Source organism: Octopus bimaculoides, chromosome 4 (assembly GCF_001194135.2).
Source record: "Octopus bimaculoides isolate UCB-OBI-ISO-001 chromosome 4, ASM119413v2, whole genome shotgun sequence".
Taxonomy (NCBI): domain Eukaryota; kingdom Metazoa; phylum Mollusca; class Cephalopoda; order Octopoda; family Octopodidae; genus Octopus; species Octopus bimaculoides.
Window position 1 is genome coordinate 52,217,745 of NC_068984.1, and position 14,213 is coordinate 52,231,957.

At 30.8% G+C, this 14,213-nt stretch overlaps 1 protein-coding gene across 4 annotated transcripts in view; it reads right to left on the minus strand.

Annotated features, from left to right (window-relative positions):
- The window catches only part of LOC106868732 (uncharacterized), a 118,784-nt gene that overhangs the window by 16,695 nt on the left and 87,876 nt on the right, over positions 1 to 14,213 (minus strand). For 3 of the 4 annotated variants that reach the window (XM_014914129.2, XM_052967058.1, XM_052967057.1), the window contains exons 4-5: positions 4,466 to 4,606; positions 640 to 774 (exon numbers count right to left, since the gene is read on the minus strand). In XM_014914129.2, coding sequence (XP_014769615.1) covers positions 640 to 774; positions 4,466 to 4,606 — 276 coding nt within the window. The remainder of the gene's footprint in view (positions 1 to 639; positions 775 to 4,465; positions 4,607 to 14,213) is intronic. The other variant, XM_014914130.2, reaches the window with a different exon arrangement.

The following is a 14,213-nucleotide window of genomic DNA, read 5'->3' on the forward strand; positions in this document are numbered from 1 at the left end:
ATATATATATATATATATATACATATATATGAAATTGTATGTAAATATATATTTGGTCTAGAAGAGGCTGTACCAATGACTTTTCAAGACCATCGTGCTATTTGAGGCCTTTCAAGACCATTGAGCTTGACAAAATTGATGTTTTATGTATAATGAGACAAAGCTAAATTCATTACTGAACACATCACTACGTTACCTAAGTCTTTTTAGTTGAACAGTCTTGAGATACTCTAAATAGAAAGCATGCTAAAACATCAGGTATTTCTCACTGGTTCTCAGTTTACTCCTTATCAAGGACAGAAAATATTTTAGAAGACTAAATTGTAAATTAAATAATATTTGACATTATAAGTACCTGTTTGACATAGAAAAGAGAAACAGATCCATTGGTAAGATTGTTTTACACACACACACAGACACACACACTCTCTCTCTCAAATAGGTCCTTAGATATGCCAGCTCTTAAAGTTGAAAAATTCTGGCAGATAATTCATTTATAAAATATAGATAAGTTTATTTAGTTGACAAGCAATTAAACAAATGGTTTAAACATATTCAGTGGGTTAATTTTGATTGAATCTGTTCATCTCTCTACAAACTGACTCTGTAAAACAAAGGTTTGAAATGTTGCTAACTTACTTAATTTGCATGTTTTTGTTAATGTCTTCTCCTTTTGACATCTGTTTGGGTCTCCACGCCTTAGTTTTAACACCCTTGTTTTTTCATTTGTCTGGGCATCACATTGGGACCAAGGGCCTCGGGTATATTTACATGCTACAAACAAATTCTAAACATTATGGCCATATAAATAAAATATAAAGCATTCATTTAGAACTCCTCAAGCTTAAAAGCTGTAAATTATACAAGTGATTCTGTATAACCGAATATAAATATGAGTCTTCACAAACACACATCCACATGTGAAATGTATGGAAAACCCTATTGGTGTTGGATATTCAGCAGATAAAGTCAATATGTCTTGTTAATCTTAAAACACAAACTTTCTTTGTCATACACATAATTATATTTTCTTTCTAACAAGTTTTTATAATAAATGATCCACATTTAGGGGTTTTGTTTTTTTTTTTTTATTTTACATCTTTTCAAAAGGGGTACTTTACATATTAAAAAGTATAATGTATTATAAATAGAGCTCCAAAATAAAGTTCATGTATATTCTGACTGCATCACAAACAAACTAACAGTAAAAGCTAAACAAAGATTTAAAAAAAGAATAAACTCTAAATTTGTGAGAAAGAGAAAAGAAACCAAACCAAAAACAAAAAAATAAGAACAATTATACTAAACTTAGAAAGGAGTAATTGTGGTAGGTAAAAACCTAAACAGATTAAAATTTCACTGTTAATCTTGAAATGTATGAAATAAATCAATACTCTATGTTTATATTATCTTCCACATAGACATCACCAGCTCTTAGTACTGTACAGATTTCTTATATATTATTTATTCCGTTTATCTAAACATAGCATACACTCAGTAAAATTATAATTCCCTTTGCCACACTCAGACATCATATAGAACAAAGTTATTTATAACATTCACTAAAACATTTGGAATTGTGTTTCACCACAAACTGAATGGTAAGATTTCTCAGAAATAAACATTCCCTTTACATTGAAATTGTGGCCAATGAGAGGATGATGATTCAGTTTCAAACATATATCATTAACCATCATAAGATAGTGCAACAATAAGTTCTCTTTAAAGGTTAAATGGAATGATATATTTTGTAATACTGACTTGTCTTTTTTTTACATTTTTATTGTCTTTTCAAATCCTTCATACGTTTACAATTTTTCTTTTACAAATTACTTGCTCACAGACTTTTATTGAATCAATATCAGTATCATTAATGTCCTTTTTTGCTATCAATCTCCAAAGGGAGAAAATGTGATTTGCTTCAACACTCAGTGACCTTTGTGCAAGGAGTCAACTTGAAGGCCATGAGCCAGCAGCCTCTCCTGACAAACGTTCAGCCAGATAAACATTAACAACACAGCTACACCCATTATACCTTTTGATCAATTCAAAAAGATTACAGTATTTCAGTCTAGTTTTGACTGTATGGATTCCAAAACCACTAGAAAATATGCTTCCTTACAATAGTTTTGCTTATCATCCAGATATATCTCCAGGATATGGTATCCTCTACATTAGTTTTAGGAATATAGCATACACTTGGTAAAATTATAATTTTTCAGATTCTTGACCTCATCTTTAGAGCTGAAACATTTCTTAATACTTACATCTTAAGCTACTTTATAATCAGTTTGATTTCTGATTGTCATCAGGTTTCTTACTCCTGGGTATATGCATAATACAGGACTAGATGCATCAGTAGCCAAGCAGATAAAACCATTACTACCCATGCTTTAAAAATCAAGGTTTATTTGCACATTAATACAATGTACATATCCAGGAATAAGGCACCTAATGATGATTAGAGATCAAAACAATTAAAACCTGGTGTAGATGAAAATATGTAAAATAAGGTTTCATCTTTACAGATGATGTTGACAGTCTGAAAAATGACAATCTTATTAACAATAACTCAACTGAGGCATTAAACATTTGATAGTATATACTAACATTTTATAATATAAGTTTTTTTTTCTATAAAATGAGACTCCTAATTCAATTATTATATGACTCAATACATTCTGTATTAATATCTATGAGAATTACAAATCTTTTGGATGGAATCGAATACTTGTATGAGTTAATCTAATAATCCTTTCTAATATAAACACAAGGCCTGGAATTTGGGGTGAGGAAGTAGGTCAATTAGATTGACCCCAGTATGCAACTGGTGCTTAATTTATTGACCCTGAAAGGATGAAAGGCAAAGTCGATGCCGGTGGAGTTTGAACTCAGAACAGAGCAACAGATGAAACACTGCTAAGCATTTTGCCCAGTGTGCTAATGATTCTGCCAGCTTGCCACCTTAAGAGTTAGTCTAATAATAATCCAATACTTGTACTGATCACAAGATCAATCATATTTACTCTCACAACTAGAGACTGGACCAAATAAACTTGATTTGATTCTTTGTTAATTAGGATAAATACCAAAGTATTTTTAGTATGAAATGTTTGGTGTAACATAGTCTAGGAGACATTTATTTATATGTGATAACTTGTCCATTGGCTCAACAAAGTATCAACATTGCAAGACAGGTCAATTCTTCCACAACTGCCCTTGCATGCTTCCATAACTTAATGTCATTAACATTTATGTATTCATATACACATGTACATACCGCAAAATAAAAACACAAAAATAACACACAAATAACACACACACACACAAGATAAAACTCCTTTGAGTTATCAACTATATAGAAGACAAGACATATTAAGAGATATCATCTAAACAATGATAGTATTGAGTTTCTGGAGTCTTCAAGCATTAATGATCTTTCTTGATTACTATAGATATGAATGGTTAGAAGAAAACCAATTCTTCTTTTTAATTAATTGCTGGGTATTTTGCTGGATGATGTTCAAAATTTACCAATGCTAACATATTTGTGTCAAGGCTGATAGAAGTGAGGCAGAAAGATTTCTGAATATCATAGGTGTTCTGTCACCCTTGTTCTCAGTTTTCTAATAATCACCTGCTTAAAGGATAGTAATGGTTGTCATTGATAAGTGATACATACTCACACATTACACACACACACACACACACACACTCAGAGACATATGCATATATATATATATATGCATAAATATACATATATACGTACATATATATACACACACACACACACACACAACACATTTATATATATATATATATATATATATATATATATATATATATATATATATACATATATATATATATATACATACATACATATATATTTGTACATTCACACCATACTCATGCACACACCCACACACTCACACACACATGCATGCAGGAGGAAGAAATGAGAAAACAGATGCAAATGGAGAAATATTTGCCAATGCTGTCATAAAGTGGGAATACAACAGAGCAAAACTACTTTTCTGATGATGCAAAGCAAAGTTTCTTGGGTTCTGACCAAATACTTTTGTAATTAAGTCACCATTTTTCTCACTGTATTTAAAGAAGAGGATGGTAATCTTTTATATATTTTTATGAATAAAGGATTTAAGAATGACTGCCGTTGTTGTCTTAGTAGATATATAAGTCCATTTGCAGTTACAATAATAGAGTACAACAAATGTACACAGCCATCATCTACAATGTACAATTACAAAAACATCTATGCAGACAAAATTATAATAAAAAGAAGCAATATATAACTACAGTTGCAATATACAACAAGTGTATGCAACTAAAGTGAAGTTATTGCATGCAGCAACAGTTATGGAATTTTCTGTTATCACATTTTTTTAAAATTAATTTTTTTGCTGTAGATTTTACAGACTAGGCAGTGAATTTAAAAACTTACCCTTTCCTTGTTTACAACCCTTAGATTTTATTCTAGTTGCAGGGCATTTCTTTGGATCACCTTTCTTCAACATCATTGTCATATTTTTGGTGCTGGTGTTGGGATCACAAGCAGACCAAGTCCCTTTCATATACTTACATTCTGTAACAAAGGAAAGAAATAGAAAAGTAACTCTTACACATTGGACAACATTATATATTGCAAGATATCAGAATTAGATGAAAAAATCTTAACAGAAAACATCAAAACATCACTTGTATTGTAACATTCTTTTCTACTCTAGGCACAAGGCCCAAAATATTGGGAGAGGAGGCCAGTCAATTAGATCGACCCCCAGTACACAATTGGTACTTGATTGATCGACCCTGAAAGGATGAAAGGCAAAGTCAACCTTGGTGGAATTTGAACTCAGAACATAAAGACAAAACGAAATGCTGCTAAGCGTTTCGCCTGGTGTGCTAACGTTTCTGCTAGCTCGCCGCCTTGTACTGTAACTTTAAAACTACAAAGCACTAAGGAATGCTTTATGTAGATGCTTGACCTACTAAAAGCAGTTGTCAAATTTTCCTTAAATTACACATCACTCTATTTGAAACGGATGCATTGCTTCTAAACATAAACTATTATCTTAAAAGTAGAAAAGATGCATTGGACATTGTAGACATACAAAATAATAGGATGGTCATAGTAGGAGCACATTTCAGTTAGGGTTGACTCGGTTTGAACAACAGGAAGCCTACTTTAAATATCAGACCAAAACAATTACTTCAACATAGGGGTACATATGATTGTGATAATATCTTTGCTCCTAATCAAAGAAAATTTAATAAATTCTTTGGATACACTACCTTATGTAATTCTGGAGGTCATTAAACTAAGAATCAATTATATCACATGATTACATCTTGTGACTACTTACTTTGTAGTTACAGAAGATAGCATCTATGCAACTGCTGGATCAGTTACAAATAGCAGCCAAACCACCCTCAAGTAATAGGCTGTTGTCTTAAAGAAAGAGAGAGGGTGAGAGGGAATGAGAGAGATAGAATTTTAGTCCTGGATAAACAAAATTAAAGAAGGGTCGGGATTAGAACAGTTTTGATCATAGTTCTGTCTGCTCAATCAAAACCAGCTTAGAGCTAAGTAACTACTTAGTTTACCACTATAAAATGTCAGTAACAATATCAATATATATGACACCTTTTCCCTTAAAAACATAGAGTTGATTCTGCTTAATTACTTCTGTAATTGAAAATCTCATGCTATCAACAGAATTTGCAAGATAGGTGATAAATTACAAGATTTCAGTGTGCTGTCAGTAGTAAAGTATTGTGATATTTCACACATATATTAAATACAGAAGAAAACAAAAATAAAATTTTATTTACAATACATTTTATGTAAACATAAATTACTTATCTTACACCCAGTTCATGCTGTTTCTTTGATATATTATTGGTATGACAATTGCTTTACTTATCCCCTATGAGGTTTTTTCAGTTGCTTTTGATATTTTTCAATTACCCATTCTTAACTTGACAAAGGTTTTCACCCGATTTGAATTACTCAGTGATAACAACTTAGGTGATGCAGAAAAATTTACTGGGTCCATCACAGATTGAAGTAGTTGATAATGAAAACAAGATAACATCGTTTGACTAAAGAATATCTTTTGGCAATATTTATCTACAATGAAAACTTATCTATTGAAGAGTTTTATTATACTATTAGAAATGAGATAAAATTCACTGAATGAGTAATGTGAACACATTTCATTTTTTAACATTAGTTACTTAGGTGTTGCCTTCTGTCATTCTAATTCATCATCAAAACAGAAGCTTCTAGAATCACCTAATTCATCCTAAATCAAATATATGTTCAATTTTAGCATACATTGAGCTAAATGTTTACTCAAAATCTGAAAAAAAAAAAAAAAAAAAACTTGCGTAATTAACTGAGATTGGCATCATTAACTAATGTAAATGACATTGATTGATTAACTGAAAGTTAATTGTATAAAATAAATTTCACATAGCTTCTATGTTAAACCAGTGTCTCTCATAATGATAGGCTGGGAAGAATGAAAAAAGAGATGGAGAAATTTTTGCATTTAGTAAAACTGAGATGGTTTTAAACTTTTAAAACTTGTCCAATACTATAACAAAGAAGAAAGAAGTATATGGATGTAAGCTCTATTTTATCTTCTCGTTACTAAAGAGGGTGGAGCATAATGTTTCCACAATATTTTGGTTGGCTTTTATTCTGTTGTTCTGAGAACCATGGTTCTGAGAAATGGCTTGGTATTTTGAAAAAAAAAGCAATTAACAAACTGATGAAATTAATCAGAATTGCTTGTACATGTTCTGATAAAAAGTTTTTAGTTGATATAAGGATATATTTTATGGCAAAGTAGTTTTAAATTTTTTTCTTTCCTAAAATTTCATTTTTCCATTCTAGCATGGCCAATATTATATTATTAGAGTAAATAATTTTACAGTTAGCTGTTCTGGGAGTGGCACATTTTTCTAGCTTGACTTGATCAAGCAGATTAAGGTACATCACTAAGAAGTGTAAATGTTATGTATTTGATCTTCAAAAGTGGAAACTTACAGATGTACCAATCTTAAGAGGATTTAAACATAACATATACATAGAAAGGTCACTTTAAATTAGAGACATCTGTAACATGTTGCTTTCAAGAGTCAGAATGTATAGATTTGAGAATGTAGTCAAGCACAGTATATATTCTAAAGTGGTGTTAGTAGATGGGTAGCTATAGAATAAATGCAACTGCAGTGAAGTAACTTGATACCTGACCTACTTTAATATGAAAAGATAAATGCTGAAATAATTGAAATGGATCATTATTTATAATTGAATAAGTAAATAAGAATTTGAATTGGAAATCAATATTTATTAAATTAATTTTGAAGTCATTGATGATCACTTGAATTTTTGAAAGAAACGTTTAATTGATAGCTGGGTTCAGAACAAATTATCATTTTTATGCTTCATGCTTTAGACACAGGTGGAGAAACTTTTACATACAAAGAGCAAATTGCAAGTGATTGAGAATTTTAGGTGTATCTGTTCTGAGAAAAATAATGAATCTTTAATTTTACAAATTCATAAGGGCATAGCTTATATTAAATTACTGTTTTGGTCTTAAGGCATAACACTTAATACCAACCTGCCTACCTACCTAAGATCACCTCTAGTTGTGATACTAAACCTCTCATTTTGAATTATGCCTATTTGATATAAAAAACATCGATCATAATTTTATGAAACAACTTCTCATCAAGTTATGTTGCAAATGCTAACTTCATAATGAAACAGTCTAAACCCTTGTGTATTTCCAAAAAGTAGTGTATGTCAGTAGAAATAAAGTGATGAAAGAATTAAACTGATTCTTACATATGGAATTTTAATGATTTAGTTGGTAGACCATTTCAAATGTTAATGTGAGAGAAATTTTGCCCATGAGTAGAGGTTCTCCACCTCTTGAACTTTCTTTAATAATCACAATATGTATAGAAGAACAAGATAATATTTCTATTCTTATACTTGTGTGTGTGTGCACCTGTGTGTGCATGTGTGTGTGCATGTGCATGCACATGCATGCTTGTGTGTGTGTCACTTGGAAAATATTCAACATAGTAACAAACGGAATTTATGCATCACTTTTTTATTTATAGAGCGTTATAGTAGGCAATGAAGTGTAGTAGAGATGTTTTGGAAAACTCAGTCTGAAACCATGTTTTCCATAGCTTATGTTGATATATTCTTTGCACTGTGAGCAATAAACTCATTGGACATTTCCATTTCAATGAGAAGTCCAACTGAACAATGAAAAGTTCACTAGATTTAAGAGGGCACAAGTGACAATTTCATTTCAATTATTGCTATTCCTGTACTTGTATCCAGTTTTTCCTCATTTTGATCATATAAATTGGTTTGGTTAATAATTGTCTCTTATTGATTGCTAGATGGCATGGTCAATAATTTCTTAGAATGACCAATATTGACCAAAACGAGACTTTTTTTTTCAACATTCAGCTCTTGAAAGTTTATTGTTTAAGATGATTCCAACTGCAACTTAAAATTTTAATTTGTGTTCTGCTATAAATATCAGAATGGCCATTAATCACCTCTTGACTGATACTAACAATCATTAAAAGTCAAATTAGTAGTGATAAATCATTAATTAATAATTTAGATTAACCACAACAAAGACTAGTGATGTATAAACATAAAATTTGAACAAGCAATGATAACAGTAGTTACGCCTTGTTAATTTACTGTGAATGAGTGTGTGAGCATATTTATATATAAATATGTGTTACACAAAAGGTTAATTAATCATGTTACTTAAAAGTTTCAGCAACAAAATCATTTGTCAGATTTTATGATTATTTGGTTACAAAGTTTAGAAGAATAAGAACACTCTTAACCATTCTCAAACAGAGATTTTCATTAGTTTCAGAATGCTTTTCAAAACTTTGGTGAGCATAATACTTGAAATTGAAAGCTCAAATATAAATAGATATTAAACATTATTTTGGTCAATATTGATCTTATTGAGAAATTATTGACCATACTGTGTAGCAATCAACAAGAGACAGAGCACTAACCAAATCATTTTGCATACATTATTAAAACTAGAGTTATGAAAAACTGGATACAAGTAAATGAATAGCAATAATTAATGTGATATTGAAGGGTATAGAATAGTTATAGTTACTTCTCTGAGAACTATTAAAAAAATTTTAGGAAGATTTTGAAACTAATAAAGAAATTCATTGGAAAATATCCAAAGAGAGATAAAGTAAGTTCAAAATTTCCTTACTTATCCACTCCCATCTTTTACTAAAATTACATTCACACCCAGGATCATTGTTGAAATATCAAATTGTCCCAGTACTTGACAGGTACTTTATGTTATCAACCTTAAAAGGATGAAAGAACAGAGTTGATCTCTGTGTTATTTGAACTCATAGTGTAAAAGGCCACTACTAAATACTTCTCTAATAATTCTACCAATAAAGTATTTAAAAAGATATGAAATATTGAGAATGAAATGGAGATTCCAGATTGAAGAGAATTCAGACAAAATCATAAATTAAACAAAATCTTATGTTGACTATATTTCCTATTGAAGTAAATCAAATTTTTTTTATATTTTTGGATGAAACAAAAAGCAGTTCATATATTTTGCTTAAATATGGATCATCACATAAGTTCTTGGATCAATGGCACCATTTAATAAACAAAGAAATTTTTCTGATCTAATTGTGATCAATATTAATAAAGTTATTGCCACAGTAGTTGCAGAAGGAGTAATAAGTTCTGAAGATTAATAATGTTCAAAATTATTAACAAAAAAAAAGTTATTCACAGTAAGAGAAAAATAAATTGTTGTGAATAATAACATAACACATCATGTGGAAAGTGTTATGTTCTTTGACCTAAAAAGGGAAAACAATATATCCATTTTCCTCCCTCCTCACCACTGCCAAACATCATTAAAGAATTCTTTTCTTTGTAGAGAAATAACTAGATAATAAAAAAAATTGTTGCTAAATACATAGTGTAACAATTAAAATCATCCAGAAAAATTATTTATGAGTATTGAATGAAAGATTAATGTTATTTACAGAAAATATGAGAGAATTATCAGTACATTTCTTAAAATGTTAGTCTGGAACAAAAATGTGCTGTTTTGTTATATTAAATAATTACTTCTATTGAAGATATAAATTTACTTCTAAATTATGTCTTAGCAAAGTTTCTTCAATTGATTTCAAACACAAACATGGCTATTTGCTTTGCCTTTAAGTAGACAGAGTAATTGATTAATGAAGTAAATTTAATGTAAAGTAGATTCTGCACCAAAATTTTGCAAAACATGCTAATATTTTGAAAACCATGCCAATGTTTTCCAAAACTCGCTAAAATTCTAAAAGCCTGCCAAAATGTGTGCAGAGTTCTGTATTTTCTATATTTCTATAATCTAGAATGTTTTGAAATAAAAAAAATCAATAGCTGCTTGCACAACAATTTTTTACAAAGCAGTATTTTACAAGAAGGAAAAAGAATAAAGGTTTTTATTTATATCAAAATACTTTGAACTTTAGCAATAAACATTTTCAAGTAAATCTATTAGCTCATTCATATGCTTTCTGAGTTAAATATGAAAATTTACAGTACAATATTGTTATTAATGCTTCAAACTAGTTAGATATAGACAAAAATTAGATGTAAGGTTAAGATACCAATGAGTAAAAGTAAAAATGAGACACTTTGGCCTTTTTAAACAGAGATTGGTTGTAAGATGGAAATATAGTATTCAGTCATGTATTACCCAGTAAAGCTCTTCAGTTTTCTAATGTTGAACATGTATAATTAGAATATTGAGTAAATTATGGTTACTTATGCAGTGTTTCTCATTTAAAAGAGCTAAGGACTGTTAGGATTGAAAAAGAGATGGACAAATCACTTGGTTTAATAAATTTATTATGATAGTTTTAAACTTTTGAATTTGTCCATGGTAATGGTAAAGAAAGAAGAGTTATGTAAATGCAAGCTCTCTTTTTACAAGATAAAATGGAAAGAAGTAAAAAAATTTCCCTAATATTTTAGTTTAATGGAGCCTGGCACTTTGAGAACCACTTCTGCAGAAGATATGCTGTTTTGAACTGCATGTCTTGATGCCTATATTTTAAGATTTTTGTCAGTTATTGCAAATGTTTTAAATTTGTGTTTTATTTACATACATTAAAAAATGTAATATACTACATATATTCAATAGCACACTGACAGAGTATTGCAATGAATGATTGCTTGATCAATTTCTTGCTACAGACATGAAATAGCAGCCACTTTACCTTCACTTCAACTAGCTTTCCCTTAGAATAAATGAAAACCCTTGTCAATTTACCAGTGACAGCATTTGATTTTATTACTTCTGTTTCAAAGAGATATGTATCTAGTAGTACTGCATACATGCCAACACAGCCGTCATCATAGCACTTGATGGATGGATCAGATTCTTTGGAATGTTACTGTCAGTGAAAATGTTTGTAAAATTTACATCCTTACCACACACTCAAAGTATATGGTAAACAGGCCATCTCACCAAGCATTTTTCATCACTATAGTGCAGTTTGTTGGGCTCCAGGGTCACTGATATGCCTGCAAACACTAGGAAATATTTGATGACATTGTTTTTTACAGTATGTTGGAGAATCTTCCAGCACTGAGTCAGCATGAGAACACATATCCCTGAGCAGTGAGGGAAATGTGTGGGAAATTGTGGAAAAAATACAAACTAGCATTTGTCAGTTTAAAGGGTTATGTTGTTGTTGTTGTTATCATCGTTGGGCAAGAGTCTTCTACGTTAGACTTAGGCTTACCACAACCTTGTCCACAAAATTAACACCAAACAAGTCATCCATTTCTCCCCATAGCAAGCAGTATACAATCTATAGATGGGGAGTATACTGTTGACTGAAACTAAGTGAAAGGCTGCCATGTGCATATGCATGTGTGTGTGTGTGTGTGTGTGTGTGTGTGTGTGTGTGTGTGTGTGTGTGTGTGTGTGCTTTACTGATTTACATTTGTGAAGGATATGAACATTGACATGAAAATGAAGTTAGTGCTTTATGAATAGAGGTCCTTAAAATACTTGTTCTGTATCCATGTTACACACACTCCCTTGTCACTTGTCATCAGAAATGCACTGAACCAGTGATTGGTCTATTGAAAGCCTAAAGCTACTATTGTTCACCAACCGCAATATACTAGTTGAAATGATTGGGTGTGTGGGTATTTTGTTAGGTATGCAGGTATTTGTAAATACCTCATGGAGTGACGACTGTGCCCTGCATAATTATGGGTTGCCCTTTGGCAAGGTATAGAATGCATTCAGCCACCCTGCCAGGGATACAGCAAAGCCATGGGACTGCAGCATGGTGGATTGTGAAGAGGTAGCAGAAGAACTCAACTGAGCCAATGGTGCTTTTTACATTGATGCTGAGTGGAGGAATCCTAAAAGATCAATAGTCAGGATCACCAAGCTCTATCAAGAGAGTAACTGCAATACATCAATGGGGGTGACATCCATGGATGTGTAATCAGTTAATTAAAGATTCAGTTTGATTCAAGCTCTCAATTCAAATTCATAATAATGGAATTGGATGGAGACAGAGAGTCGTGAGAATCCATGAAAATAACGAAGAAAAAAAATATATAAAAATATATTTATTGTGGATGATGCTTCAGAAATTGTTGGATTTGGGAATCAAAGCTCTGCTTCAGACATCTTATTTTCCCAATCTTTCACCGAAACGATTTTAATTTTTTCAAATACCTAGACAGTTGCTTGAATAGTACACATTTTCAAAACCAGACAGTATCATAGAAGCTTTCAAAGGGTTTATAGATTCTATAAACACATTCATTTCTACATGACAGGAATCTATAGTCTTACTACATTTGTACTGAATCAAAGCATAGTTTTTCACCTCTGCTTTATATCTTTTCAAACATTGATCCTTCATCATCATCATCATCATCATCACAATCATAATCATCATCATGAATTCCAGACAACAAAGCAATGAGACTGAAAACTTTTACAAAACTCTTCACGATTATTATTTAAAAACAGCCATTATGCTCAGAAGCATTTACAATATGATAACAATCTTATGAGAATAACTAAATATAATTACATCATCATCCTCATCATTATCATTATCAGCACCACCACCAACTGCCACTACCATCATCACCACCACCACCATTATAATTCATCATAGAAATAGAACAAATTACTTTAAAACAACATTAGGAATTTAAACACAAGGATAAATAATCCAGAATCTTAAACAGTTTTGAAGCAAGGACAATATAAAAACTGACCTTCACAGTAACAGACAACCAATAAATACTCCTGCACAGACTCAATGATAAATAGACCAGTCTATTGCAAGAGTTAATTTATTGACAATGAAATAATGGCAAATACAGTATTGTTCATAATTATCAAATTTAATAAGTTAGTGGTTGTGAAATGTAGGCTGCTATACTCTGACCTACTATCACTAATAAATTTATGTTATCTCAAGTCTGAAGTTATATAACCATTACCATTCATATGGTAATCATGAAATATAAATTTCTATGCCATTTGCATTTCACATGTATTTCAATAGTTGTGTGATTTTATGACTGTTAAAGCATTCAAGAGGATGATTTTCTATAGCAGTTTCAAAATGTCTGAACTATATAAACTGGTTACATTTAAGATTATTTCCCTTCTATTTTTCAAATCATGAGTAACACTATCTTTTTTTTTTTTTTTGCTTTTTCTTTCTCTCCACTCCTCTTTTACTTGGATATTATAAGTAATTATTCTGATTATCTTTACTGAATGCATGCAACAGAGAAACAGACTTGTCTATGATTATGAAACTAGTTGGAAATACTAAATATTGAATATACAAACAATATAACCTTTTGAGTTATATGTCTACGATAACTTTTCAGTGAAGAGGAAAAAAGTGAAAAAGACAGGATATAATTTTTACATAATTTCCTCCCTCATAGGAAAAATAGATGAAACATATAAATAACCAGCTTTGTTTTACTAGTATAATGTCTTGGAAGATAAGCTGTCTTAGATTCTAAATCCTATTAAATTCTGTCTTTCATAATGCCTTGCTAAACTCCTGGCAATATCTTC